This window comes from Mobula birostris, chromosome 17 (genome assembly GCF_030028105.1).
Source record: "Mobula birostris isolate sMobBir1 chromosome 17, sMobBir1.hap1, whole genome shotgun sequence".
Classification (NCBI taxonomy): Eukaryota; Metazoa; Chordata; class Chondrichthyes; order Myliobatiformes; family Myliobatidae; genus Mobula; species Mobula birostris.
Window position 1 is genome coordinate 13,834,241 of NC_092386.1, and position 23,152 is coordinate 13,857,392.

Genomic DNA, 23,152 nt, shown 5'->3' on the forward strand with positions numbered 1-23,152 from the left:
GCGAGGTTGTAATCTTCTTCTATCATCTACCCTACTCCTGATACATGGACCCAGAGTTTTCAATACCATTCCCTATACTCTTATTTAGGGCAACGATACCAGGAGTCAGCAGGAATGTTGCTTTGACTGTGTCCTTGAATCATGTGTTTAATTGTTACAAAAAAATACACAATCTGACGCACTTGGACTTTGTGCCAGATTCAAATATGTTATATCTGTTACTAGCCCAACACACATTCAATTGACTATCCCTAATCAGGCCCTATCGAAATACTTACAGACTTTAGCTCCTTTGGCTTTTGCAAACTGTTGTAGAATGAAGTGGATTCTTTTCATCTACTTAATTAATCATTTTCTCTAACAATATCACTACCATCTTGTTTTCAAGCTAAATTTGCATAACCAAGGAGGAATGAGTATCAGGTATTGGTTTCATGGCCAATTCTTCTGACTTTTGGCAGCAGCCTTGAGTTGAGGAACTTATTTTCCAATTCTGGTCTTTTTTTTCTTGAAACAGAAAAAGATACCTTATTTGGTTAAAGTGCACATACAGAATACATCTTCACATTCTGAGAAGATAACTTGTACAATATGTTTAGGTGTCTGGTATGTAAAATAGCGGGTTCAATATTTTCTATAGCTGACATATCTGCTCGGGAATATCTTTGTCACCTACTTGTAAAAGAGGCAATATGGTCATCCTGTCATAGTGCGATTGACTGAAAGCCAGGATTTGTCACCATATTTCTGGCACTGAAGATTATCACATAATCCATTCTGTATTTCTTCTATTTTTATGAATGAAGTATGTTCATAAAATGAAAAAATTTCATATTTTAAATTGCATCTGGCACCTGGACCGTACCTGAGGTCCTGTCACTCAAAGTGTCGGTCTCTTACCATTTGTTATATTGGTTTTTTTACAGGATGAGTGTATTTTTGCCTTTTTTGTCACCAAAATTTTTCATGTTTTTTTAAATTTTTTATTTTTATTTGGATAAGGAATTCACAAGTATCATGAACTTTTTTCACATGTATAACCTTTTCCATTTTTCTTTGTATGTGTATAAAACTATAATTATTCATACATTCCTAAGTACACATTAAGATGATATAAAAAGAAAATAGACACTTAAATAGATAATTATGTGCAGTTGAAATTTTAATCTATTAGGCTAAGTAATGATATTAGTTGTTAAGAAAAATAGTAATAATAGTGGATTAATAATAATTTCCATATATCTCTTCTGGACCATTTCTTCTGGTCCAAAATGTTGTATGTAAGCCTATGTAACAACCATTGTAGGTGTTTATATCCTAACTTGTTCATGTTTGCTCCTACCCCCAAATAAAATTATCCAATCCCTAGGTACTTATTTACTTAATTTTATCATTTTTTATCCCTTTCACCAAATCTTTTCCTTTACTTGTGTTAATTCTCCATTTTCCAAAAAAAAGAAAAGAAAAACAAAAACAGTAAACATCTAGTAGGGGTGCTTACGTTAGCAATATTACTGTGTTGATGAGAAGAGCAGTATAAATCATTAGGAGAGTCATCTAAAGTCTGCTCGCTTTGGGGTTATATATTCAATCCATTTATTCCAAATTTGATAAAATTTTTCTTTTTGAATTCTCAGGGAGAGTCATCTTTTCCATTTTAAATATTTCCAAGATAATTTCGTGCCAGTCTTCTAATTTAGGTGGTATTGGACTTAGCCACTTTCTAGTGATTGATTTCTTACTTGCCGCTAAAAGGGCCTGCAGCAACTTTATATCTTTCTTCTGTTCAAGAAACAATACATGCCCCAAATAGAGCGTCTCAAAGTTCAGAGGTATCTGGGTCTTAAGTACTTTAACTAATGTTCTATGAATACCTTTCCAATATAAACTTAATTTAGGGCAATCCCAGAAAATATGGAAATGATTTGCCTCCTTGGAGCCACACCTTCTCCAACATGTCACGTTTGTGTCTTTATATTTTTCCTGATATGGAGTCTTGAAGTATCTTATAATATTTTTCCAACAATGTTCTCTCCAAATCAAAGAATTAGTCGAAGATCACTGAAAGCTACATATTTTCCCCCAAGCCTTCTCTGAAAGTACCAACCCCGCTTCTTTCTCCCACTTCTCTTTAATATACAATGTGTTTACATTTTTAGCATGGGAGAGTGCATTATATAATCGAGAAACTGATTTACTTGGTATTGAACTGCAAGCCGAATTCAGAATCTTGAAAAATTCTAATTCTACTGTTGATAGGTCTGTATATCTACAACTCTGGTTAACATAGTGTCGTACTTGAAGGTACCTTAAAAAAAAAAAAAAAAAAAAAAAAAAAAATTCATCATTGTGTTCTAGGCCATGTTTGTCCTGCAGGAATTGGAAACTTTATAATACTCTTTTATGTATAAATGAGAGGTAGGTTGTAAGACCTTTCTTTATCCATAGTTCAAATCTTTTATCTCCTCTGTTGGGAAGGAATTCGGTATCATATGCACACCATTTGAAAAGTTTTAACATGCTATTGATTCCACATGAATTAACCACCTTCTGCCATACTTTTAATGTAAGATTTATCCAGCTGTTTTTCAACTTTTCCAATTGGGCCATCAATCCTTTGTCTGCTATTGAAGCCTGTAGAGGAAAACTGTCAACCAATGCAAATTCTATTTCCTTCCATCTAGCCTTATACTCCCTATTACACCAATATAACAGAGGGGTTATCTGTGAGGCATAAAAATAATTTCTTGAGCAAGGAAGTACCATACCTCCAACTTCCTTCCCTAACTGTAAGGTGTTATATCAAATTCTAGGTTTCTTTCCTTGCCAGATAAAGCGGGAAATCCATTTGTCCCATTCCCTGAATTGATTATCATCCATTTCCACAGGTAAAGTCCGGAAAAGATACAGTAACCGAGGGAGAATATTCATTTTTATGGTATTTATCCTTGAATTTAAACTTAAAAAGGGGATAAGATTCTATCTATGCATATCTGCTTTTATCTCTGAAATTAATGGCCCATAATTTACCTGTGACAACGTTGAAAGATCCTTCGGCAGGGTTATTCCTAAATATTTTAATGATTTAGCTTCCCACTTAAGATCATATGTATCCTGCAGTTTTTTGGATGGTGTATAATTTAGGGACATAACCTGTGTTTTCTTTACATTTATTTTATAACCTGATATTTTCCCAAAGTCACCCAACAGTGTAAACAATCCTATAAATGATTTTTCTGGTTCACTCAGATAGACTAAAACATCATCTGTGAATAACGCCACTTTCTGTTCAATCTCTGCCACCTTGATAGCTTTTACGATTTCGCTCTGTCTTATTAGTTGGGCAAGGTGGTTCAATATATAGCGCAAAAAGGAGAGGAGAAATTGGGCATCCCTGTCTAGTGCCTCTCTCTAAAATAAACGAGTCAGAGAGGTCCCCATTTATCTTAATTCGAGCTGTAGGGCTGTCATATAGAGTCTGGATTACTTTAATAAACTTTTCTTGAAAGCCGAATCTTCCTAACACTCTGTATAGGAATGCCCAACTAACTGAATCAAAAGCTTTCTCAGCATCTAATCCCACTACCATTGTCTCTGTCTCGTTCTTAATAACCTGTTCTAATATGTGCAGAGTTCTCCTTATGTTGTACTGTGTTTGTCTTTGTTGAATAAATCCAGTTTGGTCTAAATGGATTAGGCCAGGTAAAAGCTTTTCCCATCTGCGCGCTAATATAGATGTAAATAATTTGTAATCTAAATTAAGAACACTAATTGGCCGATAATTACCACATTCTAGTTTATCTTTACCCTCTTTAGGAATAACTGAAATAATCGCTTCTCTCCAAGAAGGTGGAGTTTCTCCTCTCTGCAAGACCCAGTTAAAGGTGTTAAGTAGTAATGGGGCTAACTGTGACTTCAGCGATTTGTACCACTCTGAGGTAAACCCATCAGAACCTGGAGACTTTCCAGCCTTTAATCTAGAGATGGCCACATTCAGTTCTTTGGCAGTTACTGGTTCTAATAGGCATTCATTTTGTAAATCTGTAAGCTTGGGTAGATCTAAAGAATTCAATAAAGTGTCTATATAGGGCTCATTGGAGGCCCGGGGTTGGGAGTACAGCTGTCGATAATATGTTTCAAAACTCTCTTGAATTTTCCCTGTTGTATTCTCCACAAGCTTTGTCTTTGGATTCTTTATTTTATGAATTGTATTATCTGCTTGTTGTTTTTGTAATTTATATGCTAAAAATCTAGCTGATTTACTTCCTACTTCATAATTCTTTTGTCTCAGGTAAAGAAAATTTCTTTGAGTTTCCAATGTATAAATATCATCAATTTCACTTTGCAATTTCCTAATTTCCTGTTTTAAATTAGAATTACTTTTGTTGCTATCTACAATTTTCCTTGAAGGTCTGCTAATTTTTGTGCATTGATTTTTTTCATGTGAGTGGTAATGGAAATAATTTTTCCTCTCAGTACAGCTTTCAATGTATCCCATAAGATCACTGGTGATGTTTCTCCCGTGTCATAATATTCTTTGATTTCTCCCCTTAATCTCTCCATTACTTTCAGGTTATTGAGTATATGTGAATTTAACCTCCATAGTGTTTTCCTCATTTTCCTTTCCAGGATTAGAGACATAGAGACTGGGCTATGATCGGACAGATTAATTGTTGCAATATTACAGTTTTTTTTATCCTGAGTCTATCTGTATTAAAGATAAAGAAATAGTCTATCCTTGAATATGCTGAATGAGGGAAAGAGTAATGTGTATAATCTTTACTAGTGGGGTGTAATTCCCTCCACACATCTATAATTCCCAACTCCTCCATCAATAAATTCATTTTCCGAGTCAGAGGTTTATTCTGAGTAACTATTCTTGAAGAATCTAGTGCAGGATTTAACCTAATATTAAAATCCCCTCCACAGATTACTACCCCTTGAGAACTGACCATTAGGTCAAAAATGTGTCTGTAGAATGACCATTCACAACCTGGAGGAGCATAAACATTCAGTAATGTTATTTCTGTACCTTCTATTCTTCCTGTAATTTTTACAAATCGTCCATCTTTGTCTTTAGTCTCCGTAATATGTTCATAATTAAGAGTACTTGGTATTAAAGTAGCTACTCCTCTTTTGTGGCTCAATTTATATGATGAATAAAATACATGCTTAAAGCCCATTCTTTTTAATTTTCCATGTTCTGATTGGCTCATATGTGTTTCCTGGAGGAAAGCTATTTGTACCCTCTCTTTTTTCAATTTAGATATAATCTCATTTCTTTTAATTGGATTCAAAACCCCATTAACATTATAGGAAATTATTTTTACCAATTCAATTTGCATTTTGCTCTAGTAGAAAAAAAAACTCTTCTAACCAAACAGTAAGCAAGTCCCTTCTCAACAGTAAACCAAAACATATAACCACACCCTAGACATTTTTGAACTATAACATTTGAAAATTTTTCCCGACTTCCAACAGTGAGGCCTGAGTACCGACCCGCCTCAGTTCAGGGGGATAACCTCTATCTTCACCCTGTGTTAGAGGGCCCTCAGCAGTTTGAATAATCATAGGGAATTTTCTCCTATTTATGTCTCCACCATATTGCTATCATTCAAGTTATTCCGCAAACAACAGGAATTCTGCAGATGCTGGAAATTCAAGCAACACACATCAAAGTTGCCTAGGAGGAGGTACAGTCGATGTCTCAGGCCGAGACCCTTCGTTAGGACCGTCAGGATTCAAGTTATTCCGTCTCGTTTATTTTCAGTTACCAGCTTTCATTTTACCTTTAAGTCCGATTTACTCTTTTCAGTCATTTCTCTTAATCAATCTGTATTCTCTGTACATTCGCGTCTGAATATTTGCAGCTTTTCCTTGTAGTTTGACACTCTGGGTCGTGTGGAGCGTCCTCGCCGCACTAGCTGCGACGACTTCTGCCGAATCCTCTCCAGTAGCGACTCTGGTTGGGTGATAACTTTAATAAGCAGTCCCCGGTCCGCCAGGTCCGACGTTGCCTCCTCCACCGTAGCGTAAGTTTTTGTCCCTTCATCGTAAAAGACTCTCAGCCGAGCTGGATACAGGGTCTGGAATCTGATGTTGTTTTCCTCCAGGACTCTCCGTGTTTCCGTATATTCCTTCCGTCTGGCAAGAATCCCCGGTGCGTAGTCGTGGTCTAAACTGATTTTACAGTTGTGCCACATGAAGCCTTTATTTTGCCATGCCCGTTTAAGCACCTCTGCCTTCGTTCTGTAACCGAGAAATCTGACCAGAATTGATCTGGGCTGGGCGCCTGCCGGGGACTGTGGTGCCAACGCGAGGTGAGCCCTTTCTATCTGTAGGTCTTTTGCTTCCGGTATATCAAGGTTCTGTCTAAGTAGCTTCTCCACGAAGGGAATCATCAATCCGGGTTTGCCTTCAGTTCCTTCGGGAACTCCGTGCTATCACTTCCTCTGCGTTTTGTAGCTTCTCCTCAATTCCTACAATCCTCGATAAGGCTTCATCTATCCTGGAATTAATTTTTACTATTTCTCCTTTAATATCTTCCAGCTATTTGTTGTTATCTTGTCGGAACTCGCGAATCTCTCTGAGAATCAAAGACAGATTCACCGATTCCTCCTCATTATCTCCGTCCTGGCTTTCCGTGGGAGATAGGCCCGTCGGTTTGCTGCGTCTCCGTGTTTATCAGCCTTCTGAGCGGACTTTTTAATCTTGTTCTTAGACATCATCCTTGCCCCTTTTATTAATATAGTTATGCAATATTAAGTATTTGTCTAATTTCGATTTTTGGGGCAGTTTACCTTTTTTGTCGAGAGACCTTTTCCTTACGCCGCCATTCCCTTGATGACCCGGAAATCCGAAAATTTTTAATGTATTTCAGAAGGATTCTCACACACTGAGCAGTTTCTGGACACACTGAGCAGTTTCTGGATGTACTTTTGTTCTGTTTAAAAGGATGTCATTCCACTTCCAATGTTAATTTCAAAACAAGTCCAGGCTGGATTGTTTAAATGTTTTGTGAGCAAAGTTCTTATTTTTAAAAAAGCAGAATCCAGGCACTCAGTCCTCTACATTCAGCTGAAAGGACTGATGCTGCTTTAGGATCATCAGTGATTTTGTACTGTTTCACTTATACTTAGTTGTTTCTTTTTCTATTCTTAATGGTTTTTATTCTATTCTTAATGGTTCTATTCCAGTTGTCTTTTATTGGCTTTTAAAAGTTTCCCAATCCTCTAACTTCTCACTAATTTTTGCTGCATTATATGCCTTCTCTTTTGCTTTTGAGCTGTTTTGGACTTCCCTTGTCAGCCATAGTTGCCTCATCCTCCCTTTAAGAATGCTTCTTCATCTTTTGGAATACCTCTAAAGTATCCCATATCTTCGGAATTGCCCCCAGAAACTCCAGCCACTGCTGTTCTGTTATCCCTGCTGGTGTCCCCTTCCAATCATCACTGGTCAGCTCCTCCCTCATGCCTCTAATTTCCTTTACTTCACAGTGAAGCACCCTTGTTTCTTTGGCTGCGTAAGCCTGGGAAAGACAACCTCCGGCCCTGCCAAACTCATGAGACCCTGGTTTGTATGGATGCTGTGTCATTTGCTGCCCTGTTACAAATTAACGCCACAAAATAACAGACAGTACACTACATACGATTAAAGGAATTATATTTATGGATCTTAACTAAAGGGTTAGTGAAGAATAACAAAAAGAAAAGGGTACATTCTAATTAAACAGTCAAATGTGCACAAGTTGGAGCTCATCTTGAACTTCTCTGTCACTCACGCGCTGAACCCTCGGTCAACGTGAACGCCCACACCACCTTCCAAACATCGCTCGCAATCCATCTCAAACAGACGGGTCTCCCACCGGATCGTATGCTACGACCAGTTCTTCCGACTGTCTTCTCTCTTCATCTCCTCTCAAACAAAAGCTCCAAGTCCAGCCTTAGTGTCCCTCACTAGAGAAACCTCCCTTTAATCAGCAATCCTAATTGGATGGCACACATTTCTCCTCATCTCTTATCTTCAACAATAACCCAAACATAAGCTGAAAACAAGCAGCTCTCACTGAACAGCACAAAGTGAAATACGTACATCTGACTTTAGCTTCGCCCTCTAAAACTCCAGGGTGAATTCTACCATTGTTATAGTCACTGTCTCCCAAGGATTCCTTTAATCAAATCTGGTTCATTACACAACACCCAATCCAGAATTACCTTTCCTCTAGTGGGTTTAACTGCAAGCTGCTCTAAAAAGCCATCTTGTAGGCATTCTAAAAATTTACTCATTTGGGATCCAGCACCAATCTGATTTTCCAAATCTACACATACCTGCATATTGAAAACTCCCAGGACTATTGTAACATTGACCTTATCACATGCCTTTTCTATATTCTGTCATTAAGGACCGCTATCACTTAGAACACACCCTCTTCTCATTGCTACGATTAAGGATGAGGTACAGGAGCCTGAAGATACACACTTAACGTTTCAGGAACAACTTCTTCCCCTCTGCCATCAGTTTTCTGAATGAATAATGAACCCATGAATACGACCTCAGTATTTATTTTTCCTTTCTTTTTGCGCTACTTATTTAATTTAAAATTTGATATATACAGTATATATTTACTGTAATTTGTAGTTTTATTATGTATTGTACTGTACTGCTGTTGTGAAACAATAAATTTCACAACATATACCAGTGATATTAAACCTGACTCTGATTCTGAGGTGCAGCAAGCTATTGGAAAAGCCCTCCAAGGGCTCTGAGTCAGTGTTGAACTGTTAACAATAGCAGTAACATTGCTCACTCCCTGTTCTCTGCCATAAATTTGGCAAGCTTGGATTCCTAGAGAAGTTGATCACTTTTCTGCCCATCGTTCAAGTTCTTGATGCATTAACTTAGTTTCTCAACATCTGCCATTTTTAGTGCAGGTGAAGCATTTGTTTCTGATCCGAATGTGGGAGGGCTGAGAAGACAAAGGAGAAGGAGCGGTACATCTGAGGCAGCACAAGCCTGTAGAACAAGTTTGCAGTTCGTTTCTGTGAACAGATCAAATTTGTATTACTTTTTCACTCCCAACAAGTTTCAGGTCAAGCATTGGAAAATTCTGTGTAATCTAAACAAATGATATCTAATCCTTTAATAGGGAGTTGAAATGCCAGGTGCATAGTAAATCTAAGTCACATTTTCAAAAGTTAAGTTGTATTAACAATTCCAGTTTTCTTTGAAGAATAACTTTGTATCCTTTATAGAAAAGTTCATTTTAAGTGGACTCTTAACCTCACATTATAATCTTGCACTGTATTTTATTGCACTTTTATAACCGGCACTGTACTTTCTTGGTAGTCGTTAAACTTTAAACTTTATTCTGCATTCTGTTATTGTTTTGCTTTGTTCTGCCTCAGTGCACTGTGTAATGATCTGATCTGCGTGAGCAGAATGCAAGACAAGCTTTTCACTGTATCTCAGTGCATGTGACAATAATCAATTCCAATTTCAAATGCTCTCTGCTCAATTGAGATTATTATTTCAGGAGTTAGTTTCTCATTTACAAATTCTTAATTGAAACTTCTAGAACTTTGTTAATGTAGAAAAATGCCAAAGTGCTTCCTAGACGTAATGAGTAAATTTGAACTGAGCAGAGGAAGTTGTTTATGTAAAGTGGTGAACCAATTGGAAAGCCAATGACTTTAAGGGAAGGATTCTGTAGAAGAGATCTCAGTGTTGATATGTGTGAGCCACACAAGTTGATGAAAGTGACAAACTCTTATATCGTGTCGTTAACATGGCAAAAATGTCTCAGTGCTTCACATAAATATTATTTAAAAAGTCACAGAGTGAATATGAAAATATCATAGCAAATAAGACCATGTGACATAATGCAGAATTAGTCCATTCAGCTCATTGAGTCTGCTCAAATGACTAAGAAATTGGTTAAAGACAAGTTTTAAGGAATGTCGTAAAGGAATAAAGGTAGTGTGTTTAAAGAAATCAGTGGATTTTCACCTTAATACTTGAATGATTTGCTGTCAGTGTTTGGTAGAGCAATCTAGTCTCTAGGATGTGCACAGTAACACCTTAAAATTTACTATATCCTGGGAGCTACTTCTCAATCTAAATTTCTGTCATGAAATTCATCACCATTTACTGTGCCTTTAGCGATCTAAAATTTTGTAGATTACGACCTCACCCAACAGAAAGTTCATGGTAAACACAGTACCTCTACCTGCCTTTAGGCCTTTGGAATGCAAAGGCTGCATCAAATCATTAGAGAAATGCAGCTTATGTTATCTCTGCAAATCCTCCAAATCTATCGGCGGAGTGTATATCACATACAAGTGTGTGTATAACACATACGAAAGGACAGAGTGCCAAATTTATGTAATAAATTTCTAGACCTGCTTTCACTGGCATGGCCTATAGTATTGCCCTTTAACTGAGTAACCATTTTGACGGCATTTAAGAGTCATCCACAAAGAGAAGTCTGGACAGGAGGAAATCTGCAGATGCTGGAAATTCAAGCAACACACATAAAAAATGCTGGTGAACGCAGCAGGCCAGGCAGCATCTATAAGAAGAGGTACAGTCGACGTTTTGGGCCGAGACCCTTCGTCAGGACTAACTGAAAGAAGGGATAGTAAGAGATTTGAAAGTGGGAGATCAGAAATGATAGGAGAAGACAGGAGGGGGAGGGATGGAGCTAAGAGCTGGAAAGTTGATTGGCAAAAGGGATATGGGAGGATCATGGGATGGGAGGCCTAGGGAAAAAGAAAAGGGGAGGGGGAAGCCCAGAGGATGGGCAAGGAGTGTAGTGAGAGAGACAGAGAGAGAAAAAGGAAAGAGAAAGAAAAAAAATAATAATAAAAATAAATAATGGATGGGGTACGAAGGGGAGGTGGGGCATTAACGGAAGTTAGAGAAGTCAATGTTCATGCCATCAGGTTGGAGGCTACCCAGATGGAATATAAGGTGTGGTATAAGGCTGGGAGGCCGTTTCACTGAACACCTACGCTCTGTCCGCCAGAGAAAGCAGGATCTCCCAGTGGCCACACACTTTAATTCCACGGCCCATTCCCATTCTGACATGTCTATCCACGGCCTCCTCTACTGTCAAGATGAAGCCACACTCAGGCTGGAGGAACAACACCTTACATTCTCCGACCTCTTATTCTGTCATCTTTGGCATCCTTATTAATCAAAAACTTATCAACCTCTGCTTTAAATATACCAAAGATGGACCAGTTAGCAGAAGCTCCTTCATGACACAGGAACTTTTAAAAGAGAGAGATTAGCTTTATTTGTCATATGCACACAAAAATATTGAAACATAGAGAAATGCATCATTTGCGTCGAATCAAATTAAGTCAGCGAGGATTGTACTGGGGCAGCCTGCAAGTGTAGCTGAGCTTAGAGTGTCAACATAGCATGCTGACAATTTACTAACCCTAACCCGTAAGTCTTTTAGAATGTGGGGGGAGGAGGAGTTGGAAATCAGAAATAAAAAGGTTGTGTGACTTAGTGGCATGGTTTGGATACCCGCAGAAAATCTGCAGACCCTCAGCTCCTAGGGTATTCCACTGAAGCCTCCAGTTGACAACAACAGCACCGTCTTTGCAGCTGTTCTTGACTTTGTTCAACACAATGCAACTCGGTCTAGTTGTAGTACATTAACAATAACCTTTGTCCCTTTTTGCTACTGCTGGGTACTAAACCTTTTTGTACAAGACTTGTTGAAGGATGTTTAAAATCAAATGTAATATACTCTTAAATATAAATCTGAAATAAAAATGGAAATTGTTGGAAGGAACTCAGCAGGCTAAGCACCATTTATAGAGAGAAAAATAAATGTAAACACAAGAAAATCAGTAGAGGCTGGAAATCCAAAGCAACACACACAAAATGCTGGAGGAGCTCAGCAGGTCAGGCAGTGTCTGTGGAAATGAGTAGATAGTCGATGCTTTGGGCCAAGGACTAAAGAGGAAGGGGGAAGAATATAAAGGTGGGGGAGGGAAAGGAGGATAGCTGGAAGGTGATGGGTGAAGCCAATGGGTGGGAAAGATAAAGAGCTGAAGAGGAAGGAATTTGTTCAGGGAGGAGAGTGGACCATTGGAGAAAAGGAAGAAGGAGGGGACCCAGGGGAAGTAATAGACAGGTGAGAAGAAATAAAAGGTGAGAGTGGGGAGTAAAGGAAGGGGATGGGTGGAATTAGTTTACCGGAAGGAGAAATTGATATTCATGCCACCAGGTTGGGGGAAAAAAACATTTCAGGTTAATGGCCTTTCATTAGAACTGGTGAAGTTAAAGACAGTTTTTGCATGATTCTATGAAAAATAGCAAAGCAAAGTTTAAAGCAAATTAATGCATTTGATTGGGTGGAGGACAGGATAGATAACATTTGTAGAGTGGCCATAAATAAGAACAAGGTCACCAAATGGTTTAGTGCTCTTGTGTTGTGACTTTTCCTCTAATTTGTGTTAAAATGCTTCCACACCTGTATATAGCATGGTGAAACTAATCAGTGAGAGAGGGCTGTAAACAGTCAGCATTGCATAATCTTTCTGATGAGGTATCAGAAAGCATGTACAGTGCTGTAAAGGCACCAACAAAATGTTACAGATAACTTAATGTAATCTTAAGTTTAATTAATTCACAACCTTTTGCTTATGGTTTCAAGAGTTTTGTTCATAATTGGTAAATTGGTTTATTATTCTCAGACATGCAGAGGTGGAAAAACCTGCCTTGCATCCTGTTCATACAATTCATTACACTGTGCACTGAGGTAGTACAAGATAAAACAACAACAGAATGCAGAATAAAGTGTTACTGTCACAGAGAAAATGCAGTGCAGATAGACAACAAGGTGCAAGGTCACCTTGTGAGATCAAGAGGCCATTTTTTCATACTAGAGGCCTTTTTAATAGTCTTAACCTGACAGAAGCTGTCCTCAAGCCTGGTGTTGTGTGCATGGTTTCAGGCATGTGCATCTTCTGCCTGATGGGAAAGGGAGGAAGAGAGAATGTCTGTGTGGGGTAGAGTCTTTGATCATGTTGGGTGCCTTATCGAGACAGTGAAAAGTATAAACAAGAGTCCACAGAGGGGAGGCTTCCATCTGCTTTCACGTCTTAGTTCTGATTCTTGATGTGTGTTATACTTTAGATATATTTCACTGATTTATTGCTTTTAATTTTTGATTCTGCCCAGGTCAGAAGTAACATGGAGTCTGTCACACTTCAGACAGAAGGCTATGTCCCATCTGAAGAGGGCATTGCTGCAGGACTGTTCTTCCTTCGAGTGAATGGAGCTTTCCATGATGGTAAAAACAGCATCTTCTACAGAATATTAGAATAAAATTGGTTTGAGAGTCAAAGCAGCAAGTGGCAGATGGAATGTTGTGTAGGGAGTTGTATGTTCATGTACATTGGTAGAAGGAATAAAGATATACACTATCTTCTAAATGGGGAGAAAATTCAAAAATTAAAGGTGACAGGGGGCTTGGGAGTACTCATGCAGGATTCCCTACAGGCTAACATGCAGGTTGAGTTGGTGGTACAGAAGTCAAATGCAATGTTAGCATTCATTTCAAGAGGACTAGAATATAAGGGCAAGGATGTGATGCTAAGGCTTTATAAATCATAGACCAGACCCCACTTGTTGTGAGCAGTTTTGGGCCTCTTATCTAAGAAGTATGAGCCGACATTGGAGAGGATCCAGAGGAGGGTCATGGAAATGATTCTGGAATTAAAAGGTCAACGTATATGGAGCGAATGATGGCTCAGGGCCTACACTCATTGGAGTTTAGGAGAATGAGCAGGGTATCTCATTGAAATATCAAATATTGAAACCCCTAGATAGAGTGGACATGGAGAGTATGTTTCCTGTTGTAGGGCAGAGTCTAGCTGCAAAATAGAGGTTCATCTATTTATAACAGAGATGAACAGGAATTTCTTGAGCTAGAGGATGGTGAATGTGGGGAATTCATTCCCACAGACTGCTGTGGAAGCCAAGTCATTTGGTATATTTAAAGTAGATGTTAATGGGTTCTTGATTAGTAAAGGTGTCAAAGGTTACAGGGAGAAGGCTGGAGTATGGGGTTGAAAGGGATTGTAATCAGCCATGATAGAATGGCAGAGCAGACTGGATGGCCTAATTCTGCTTCAATGTCTTGTGGTCTAATGTCAAAAATACCTCATGTCTTGAAAGGGTGAAGAAGGTGGGAATAAATGCATTGTGGAGTGAGTTTTTAGTGGACAAAATTTATGATGGTGTTGAAGATGTTTGAAATATATAAAGAAGTAGAGAAGCTGATGGATGTGGGGGGGAAGAGCAATTTATAGACAATGTTGTCTGATATAATCTAAAGTTTTGCTACAAATGAATGGGGAGATGAGGTGATAAGAGACCGGAGGGCACTACAGAGCTATGATGTGGCAAAGGTAGAAGGAGGTTTGAGGGTGGGTTTTTAAATTCAGTGCACTTAGTAACTGAGGCAGTGTAAAGTTAAAGGATAGGTAATTTTTTTATACAGAGTGGGTGTAAGGAACATACTGCTAGGGTTGCTGGTAGAGGCAGTTAGGGACATTTAAGAGTTTCTTGGATAGGATCACGGGCAATAGAAAATGGAGGGCTATGTGGGAGGGAAACATTAGATTGATCTTAGAGTAGGTTAAATGTTGGCACAACATTGTGGGCTAAAGGGACTACATTGTGCCGTACTGTTCCATGTTATATATTTAAGAGGAAGTTAGATATGGCCCTTGTGGCTACAGGGGTCAGGGGGTATGGAGGGAAGGCTGAGGCGGGGTTCTGAGTTGGATGATCAGCCATGATCATAATAAATGGCGGTGCAGGCTCGAAGGGCCAAATAGCCTACTCCTGCACCTATTTTCTATGTTTCTATGTTCTTAATGAAGGACTTAGAAGATACTGTGGGATGCAGCTTGATTCATGCAGAGTCTTGATCCAAAGAGTTAACCTTTTGCCTCCACAAGGCTACATGACTTCTAAGTTTGTGGGCTTTTTTTCACTCCATGTGCCAGTCTCTATGTCTCTTGGTTAACTGGGTTTTGGAAATTCAAGTAATATTTGAAGGAATCAAGTTCAGGTTTGGCTAGAGAGGTATGACCGTATTTGGAGTCTTGTGAGCAGTTTGGGGCCCCTTATTTAAGAAAGGATGTGCCATCATTGAAGAGGATCCAGAGGAGGTTCATGAGAACGATCCTAGGAATGAAAAGATTAACTTCTGAGGAGTGTTCGATGGCTTTGGACCTGTACTTGTTGGAGTTCAGAAGAATGAGGGGGATCTGATTGAAAATCTCATTATCTTGGTGTTCCAATATTCGATTAGAGGTGAAGATAATGTTTTCAATAGTGGGAGAGTCTAACACCAGAGGTTCTAGACTCTGAATAGAAGGGCGTCCCATTAAAACAGAAATGAGTAGTTATTTCTTTGGCCAAAGGATGGTGAATCTGTGGAATTCATTGCCACAGAGAGCTGTGGAGGCCATGTCATTGGGTACATTTAAAGCAGTGGTTGATAGGTTCTTGATTAGGATGGTATTAAAGGTTTCAGGGAGAAGGCAGGAGAATAGGGTTGAAGGGGAAAATAAATCAGTCATGATGGAATAATGGAGCAGACTTAATAGGCTGAATGGCCAAATTCTGCTCAAATGCCTAATTGTTTTATGGGACTGAGTTCAGAAGCAATTGCTGGAAAGAGCAGAGAATAGGTTCCAGAACCTTGCAATTAAGAAGTTCAATTTAATCGTCTTTCTTTGCCTTGTTTATAGTTAATTTTTGTCATGTATCACTGCCCACTTGCCAATATTTTCTGTGCAAACCACATTATTTTCTGCTGTGTGTCTGAAGGGGTTTGACAGAGTTGTACTTTGCCTAATGGATTAGCAAATGAGGGTTCGGTTTCATCATGCTAACGACCACTCCCTCTGTGTGCAACAGCAGGAAGCATGTCCTGTCCCGAATGCTCAGCTGTGCCAAACTTGTTTTAACACTATAGGTGAGCATGCATTCCCTGCATCTTGGAAATTTTTCAAGAGTGCTACCTATTAGCACTTTTTTAAAAACAAGTTTCACAGAAAAAGGAACAAAACAGAATTTGGCCTCGTAGCGCAATGATCTATAGCACCAGCTGTAAGGTCAGTGTTCAATTCCAACCGCTGTCTGTGAGGAGTTTATACATTCTCCCCATGCCCCTGGGGGAAAACAGAATGAATGTACTGTATCAGATTGAAGGTTGGACCTGCAGGTGGGGACATAGTTAGCAAACAAAGGATCGGTCACTAAAACTGAGGTCTGTCAAAGCTGAAAATACTTGTGTAGAAGAGAGAGCATCATAATCGTCCCTGGGCTGTTGATTTCTAGCACTATATTCCATTTTAGATTACTGCATTCATAAGTTTTTTTTTCCTTTTATATTGTTTTTATAATTATTAGATGTGTGATTTTAAACATTTTAAACAGCGAAAGATGAAGACCCACAAATGTCTCTGGCTGAATACCTTCGCAACGTTCTGCACCTTTGTGGAACAAAGGTCATGTGTCATGAAGGAGGCTGTGGTTGCTGTGTTGTGGTCATTGAATATGATGACCCCATGAAACCTGGGAAAAGAATTATCAAGTCGATTAACTCAGTAAGCCACTGACTTTTAAATATTTTTTCCTCTGCTGCTTTCTTTTCAAGTGGCAATATTGTCTGTTTTTAATATAGTTCTTTCAGACAACATTTTTAACCTCTTCAGTTGTATTGAATGCAGGATGAATTTCGCTATATGTGGACATCCAATAATTCAGTGCAGAAAGCATTGATCTATCCTTTTTGAATAAATGCAAATAAGCATGGATGAAAGCATTCTGCTGGCATACTTCCAGTTTATTGTGACAAGGTCTTTTAGTACTTGTGTTGAGATAAAAAAACTTTGTACATCTGATGCAAGAGATGAAATTCTATGTTGAAGGTTCAAGGGCAACTTTTGTTGAAAAGCAGTTTTGTTGAACTCATTAGCAGAGTTTGATTCAGTGGGTGTAATTTTCTGGTATTAAGATAGTGATAAGAGTAATGTCTTCATCCAAAGCATAGTGAACCTTTGGAAATCTATACCCTTCAAGGTTGGGGAATCTCAGTCTCTGAATAAATTAGAGTTATTTGATTCTTGGATATTAAGAGAATTAAGGAATTTGTCGTTTGTATGCAAAAATGTTATTTATTCTGGAACTGTCATCTGAATAAGATGCAGTTGATATCTAATGACTAGAATATAAAAACAGAGATGTAATGTTAAGGATTTATAAGGCACTGGTAAGACCTCACTTGGAGCAGTTTTGTACCCCTTATCTAAGAAGAATGTGCTAACATTGGAGAGAGTTCGGAGGAGGTTCACCTGAGTGATTCCAGGAATGAAAGGATTACCATATGAGGACCGATTGATGGCGGGGGGGAGGATCTCATTGAAACCTATAGTACGTTGAAAGGCCATGATAGAGTGAATGTGGAGAAAGTGGGAGAGACTATGGCCAGAGGACACAAGCTCAGAATAGCGGGGCATCCATTTAGAACGGGGATGAGGAGGAATATCTTTAGCCAGAGAATGGTGAATATGTGGAATTCATTGCAACAGACAGCTGTGAAGGCAAAGTCATTAGGCATACTTAAAGCAGGAGTTGATAAGTTTTTGATTGGTCGGGGTGTTGAAGGTTATAGGGAGAAGGCAGGAGAATGGATTTGAGAGGGATAATAAATCAGCCATGATGAAATGACGGAGCAGAATCGATGGTTTGAATGGCCTTATTCTATCTTATGGTCTATATATTATGGGGGTTTTTCTGTTTTTGATGTGATATGTTGCTCCATGTTTTTTTCTGAGTTGTAGAATTTCAAACATTTTTAAAAATTGAATCTTGTTAGGATCAATATTCCCTTTGTAAAAACATCCTTTGCCTTATTTATCTTGGTGGTGAAGAAGGGGGTTGTTACCAGCTGCTACAATCACTGTATTCATTAACTGTGAAGCTGCAACGTCAGTAAATGAGCAAGAGCACAAGGAAACAAGATCACGAGTGGATCACTAGTCCCCTCAAGCACGCCTTGCCATTCAACACAGTCATGGCTAAGCTACACTGCTGTCAATACATTGTCTGTGCATTTCCCCAGAACCCTTAATTCTTCCTTAGTTTTTTAAATATTTATCATCACCTTAAATAAATCTAATGATCACATTTATTGGCAAGTTCTCGGGAATCTTGTGATTTTTGATTTGGGATAATACATAAAATGCTGGAGGAACATAAAATGCTATGGAAATGAGTAAACAGTCAACATTTCAGGTCCTGTCAAAGGGTCTTTGCCCGAAATGTTGTTCATTTCCGTAGATGCTCTCTGAGCTACTGAGTTCCTCCAGCAGTTTGTGTGTTGTTTTGCAGTTCCAACATCTACAGAATTTCTTGTGTTTAATTTGGTATGTTCAGTTAGTCCAAGAACAATATGGAAAACTGTAATTCCATCAAATTATTATCCCAAATGATTTTGTCTGTACAAAATGGAGTATTGCACAATCTGAGGTAAAGCAGCCAATATAATCAAAGACCTTTCCCACTCTGGCCACTTTCCCTTCTCCCCTCTTTCTGAAAAATGACTCCAGTCTGCTCCTACTTTACCCAAGTGAACAAAATCCAAAATACAACCCTGGATGGACCTAAATACTGCATTGTGAATTTTCAGGCTTGATTTTGACTTCTGTGCCTTATATACTCCAACAATAAATATGAGGTAACAAATAGTAAATGTTCGTAAACTCAAATTCTGGATTCTGTAAATTCTGGAAATCCTGCTGAACACACACAAAATCCCACGTTCCTCCAGCGTTTTGATGCAAATAATAAATGCTGTATCTTTCTTAACCTTGCGTATAGATTTATTTCTGGTGCATGCTATTTTGCAGTGTTTGTTTCCAATTGGATCCCTGCTGTCACTGAAGAATCATCATGTCATTACAGTAGAGGCACTGGGATCTGTAAAGAAGGGTTTGCACCCAATTCAGCAGCGGCTGGCTGATTACAATGGAAGCCAGTGTGGCTACTGCAGCCCAGGTTTTGTCATGCAAATGTATGGGTAAGTGCAGAGCACAAAATATTTTGGATCTGTACCTAAGAATATTTATTTATTGAGATACAGCACAGAAAAGGCCCTTTTGGCTCTTCAAGCCATGCTGCTCAGCAATCCCCTGATTTAATTCTAAACTAATCACCAGACAATTTACAAAGCCCAATTAACCTACCAACCGGTACGTCTTTGGACTGTGGGAGGAAACCAGAGCACCCGGAGGAAATCCATGTGGTCATGGGGAGAACATACAAGCTACTTACAGGCAATGGCGGAATTGAACCTGGGTCACTGGTACTATAAAGCATTGTGCTAACCACTACGATACCATGCTACCCTGTTTATGTGACTATAGTTAACTTCAGGGTTCAGCAAGCAATGTTGTGGACATCAAAGCAACTTTTAGAATAGTAAGCACAGCAACATGGCAGTTAGTATAACACTTTACAGTGCCAGCAATCACGAATCGGGGTTTGATTCTCGCCTGTGTATGTTCTCCCCATGACTGCAGGGGTTTCTTCCAGATGCTTCGGTTTCCTCCCACGTTCCCAGACGTACAGGTTAGGGTAGTAAATTGTGGGCATGCTATGAGACTGCTAGAAGCGTGGTGACACTTTCGGGCTGCCCTCAGCACATCCTTGGACTGTGTTGGTCATTGACACAAACAACACATTTCACTGTACAGTTCTGTGCAAAAGTCTTAAGCAGTCTAACCAGATATATGTGACCAAAACTTTTACATGTGACAAATAAAACTCATCTTTCATTTATCTTTAATAACGGTGATATTATTGAAATGTTTAAAATTCTTAAGAGAATAGGTACAGATTAAAATGTTTAAAACAGTGAGAGGGTAGATGTCAGTTTGTTGTTCCCTTAGCTATGGTGTCTAGAACCATCATTTCCAGAACACAAAAAAAATAGCAGGGGTCAGCTAATGTCTCCTCCAAGCCTACTTCACATTCAGCATGACCATGGCTCAGCTGTGTGATGCCTCAACATCTCACCCGCAATTCTTGCATGCAGAGCACCTGTAATACACGTTGGCTTTGCAGAGTCAGCAAGCAGCAGTGGAGTCTTGATTCCTGCCACTGTCTGTAAAGAGTGTGTATATTCTCTCCGTGATCATGTGGGTTTTCTCCAGTTTCCTCCCACATTCCAAAGACATACAGGTAAGGATTATTAAATTGTGGACATGCTTTTTTGATGCTGGAAGCATTGCTGGCACTTGTGAGCAGCCCCCAGCTCGATCCTCACTGATTTGATTTGGTGCAAATGATGCATTTCATTGTATATCTTGATGTACATGTGATAAATAAAGCTACACACACAAAATGCTGGAGGAACTCAGCAGGCCAGGCAGCGTCTATGGAAAAAGTGCAGTCAACGTTTCGGGCCGAGAGCCTTTGGTTTGGCTGGGCTGCTGAGTTCTTCCAGCATTTTGTAGGTGTTGCTTGAATTTACAGCATCTGCAGATTTTCTCTTGGTTGTGACAAATAAAGCTACTCTCCTCAACCAGAGCAGCACAACAACAAGGTCAAAGTCCTGTTAGGTCAACTTTGAATCCAATGCCAAATTAAACTCTGTTCTGCTTGAACATGATCCAAATTCTCTAGGAATAAGATTCTGACAGTCTACCTCTAATTCTCATACTTTTATGGTAATCTCTCCCCCTCCCCAGCCTCTAGTTCTTCAGAGAAAACAACCCAAGTTTGCCTGATCTCTCCTTATAGCTCAGATGCTCTAATCCAAACAGCATCCTAGTAAATATCTTCTGCATTCTGTCCAGAACCTCCACATTCTATATCTAATGGGGTAACCAGAATTGAACACAAAAATATATCAATATATGTGACATCCTTGCTCTTGTTCTCAGTGCCCAGACCAATGAATACAAATATGCCATCTCACTTCTTTGCCACCCAAAAGCAGCTCGGTGCTGTGACACATTTGCGGTTACTTTATAAAACTTGTGCTGTTTTTTAAATGAACAGTCCAATTTGGAACTGAATATTAAAGAGATTGCAAATAGCAGAATCATAGGGCACTACGTCACAAAAGCATGTCCTTTGGCCCATAAAATCCTTGCTGAACTGTTATTTTGCACCTGGACCACAGCCCTCCATTCCCTTTCCACCTATGTACTTATTCAAACTTCCCTTAAATGTTGAAATCAAACCTGCATCCACCACTTCTTCTGGCAGCTTATTCCACTCTTGCACCACCCTCTGACTAAAGATGTTCTCCTCAGGTTCCATTTCCATCTATGCTGTAGGGAAATTTTAGGCCATTTCTGGAGTAGGTTACATGGTCGGCACAGCATTGTGGGCCAAAGGGCCTGTAATGTGCTGTAGATTTCTAAGTTTCACCCTTAATCTATGACCTCTAGTTCTAAACTCACCCAGCCTCTGTGTAAAAAGGCTGTTTGCATTTACCGTAACTATACCCCTGTTAATGTTGTCTACCTCTATCAAATCTCCCCTCATTCTACACTCCAGAGGAAAAGGTCCAAACCTATTCAACCTTCCCCTATAACCCAGGTCCTGAAGTCAGGACCATTGTGGTACTGTATTCGTAGTTGAATATACCACGTTTTATCTTTTTTTGTTTTAGAACGAGAATAACTAAACCGTTTTCAAACGCAGCTGGTTTCAACAACACCCAGCAAGGCAGTGGTTCATCTGGTGTGAGAGATTAAATTTAAGGTCCCTACATCTGTCACTACCATTTGCTGTTTGGAAAATGGGAGCCATCTGGCAGTAGATTACATCTTTGTGTTTGACAGACTGTCAACAGCGTCTACTTATGATAAACAGTTTTTTTTGCCATGAAAGTAGCAATACTAAGTATTTAAAATGATTTTAATGCTAAAGTTATGTATGGTGCTTGCAATAGATGAAAAATAGCTTTTATGGTTTTCATAATCCATAAAGAAGTTTGCATACTGTTCGGTACTGTAATCTCAGAAGTTCTTTGAATTCTGACACATAATATAAAAGTCCTGTTTACAAAATAAATAATTACCGTGTTGAAACCATGGTATATTTCTGTTGCCGTTTAAGTTTTGATCTAAAGATTTTCTTTTCTTACTGACATGGCTCAACTAAGCATGAAATGTCAGTGGAATTTTGCATGTTGCTTCAAATACATTTTTGATGAAATAATTTTTTTGACCAATGGATAAGCAGAAATAATTAAAACATCTTTTAAAATAAACTTCCCATTGTACATTATTACAGACTTTGATTTGGACAATTTTCTGTGAAGTTACACTCAAAGAATTTCTAACAACATTTTAAACACGAGATTCTGCAGATGCTTGAAATCCAGCCTAACACACACAAAATGCTGGAGGAACTTAGCAGGTCAGGCAGCATCTATGGAAAGTAATACAGAGGGGAGAATGTACTAACTCTATAGGTAATGGTGGGTATTGAACTCCTATCAGTGACCACTGGCACTGTAAAATGAAGCCGCTAATCACTACGCTACAATGACACCATACTGCTGACTTATAAAAATCAATCAAGATCAATATCAAATTTCAAATTGTTAAATAATTCTGCTCAATATTTTCTTGCTGGAAGAATTCTTTGCATCTTTTGTATCAACAAGCATAGCCTTACCTTCTTCGGTACAGCCTGGCCGTAGATTCAGCTGAATCTCTCCTTTCCCCAGATTATTCTTTATCAAGGAAAAGGTTATGTGACCCATTTTCGGAAGGTCATCTTGCAGTTGCACCCTTACCTAAAGCTAACTTGTAAGATTTGAATTCCCAGCTTGAATTCAAGCTTTAGTTACTGTGAACAGTGTACTATGTGATCTTTTCATTAATTTTAAATGTCAAATTTCCTGTTTTAATGACTTATATTTTGAGCCTGAGATGATAAGAGGCATAGATCGAGTGGACAGCCAGAGAAATTTTCCCAGGTCAGAAATGGCTAATACGAGGGGGTTACTTTTAAAGTAATTGAATGGAAAATGGTGAGTGTATGGAATGCACTGCCATGGCGCGTGGTAGAGGCAGATACATTAGAGACA

General features: G+C 38.9%; 1 protein-coding gene across 8 annotated transcripts in view; it reads left to right on the plus strand.

Moving 5' to 3' along the window:
* Window positions 1-23,152, plus strand: part of LOC140211509 (xanthine dehydrogenase-like) — a 134,422-nt gene that overhangs the window by 13,732 nt on the left and 97,538 nt on the right. For 4 of the 8 annotated variants that reach the window (XR_011889492.1, XM_072281284.1, XM_072281285.1 and 1 more), the window contains exons 1-4: window positions 5,474-6,320; window positions 13,201-13,312; window positions 16,477-16,646; window positions 18,951-19,120. Coding sequence is in view for 3 of the 8 variants with exons in the window: in XM_072281284.1 (XP_072137385.1) it covers window positions 13,213-13,312; window positions 16,477-16,646; window positions 18,951-19,120 (440 nt within the window). In the remaining 5 variants the exon portion in view is untranslated. Of the gene's footprint in view, window positions 1-5,473; window positions 6,321-10,445; window positions 10,580-13,200; window positions 13,313-16,476; window positions 16,647-18,950; window positions 19,121-23,152 lie in introns of those variants that run through there. The other 4 variants (XR_011889496.1, XR_011889493.1, XR_011889494.1 and 1 more) reach the window with 3 other exon arrangements.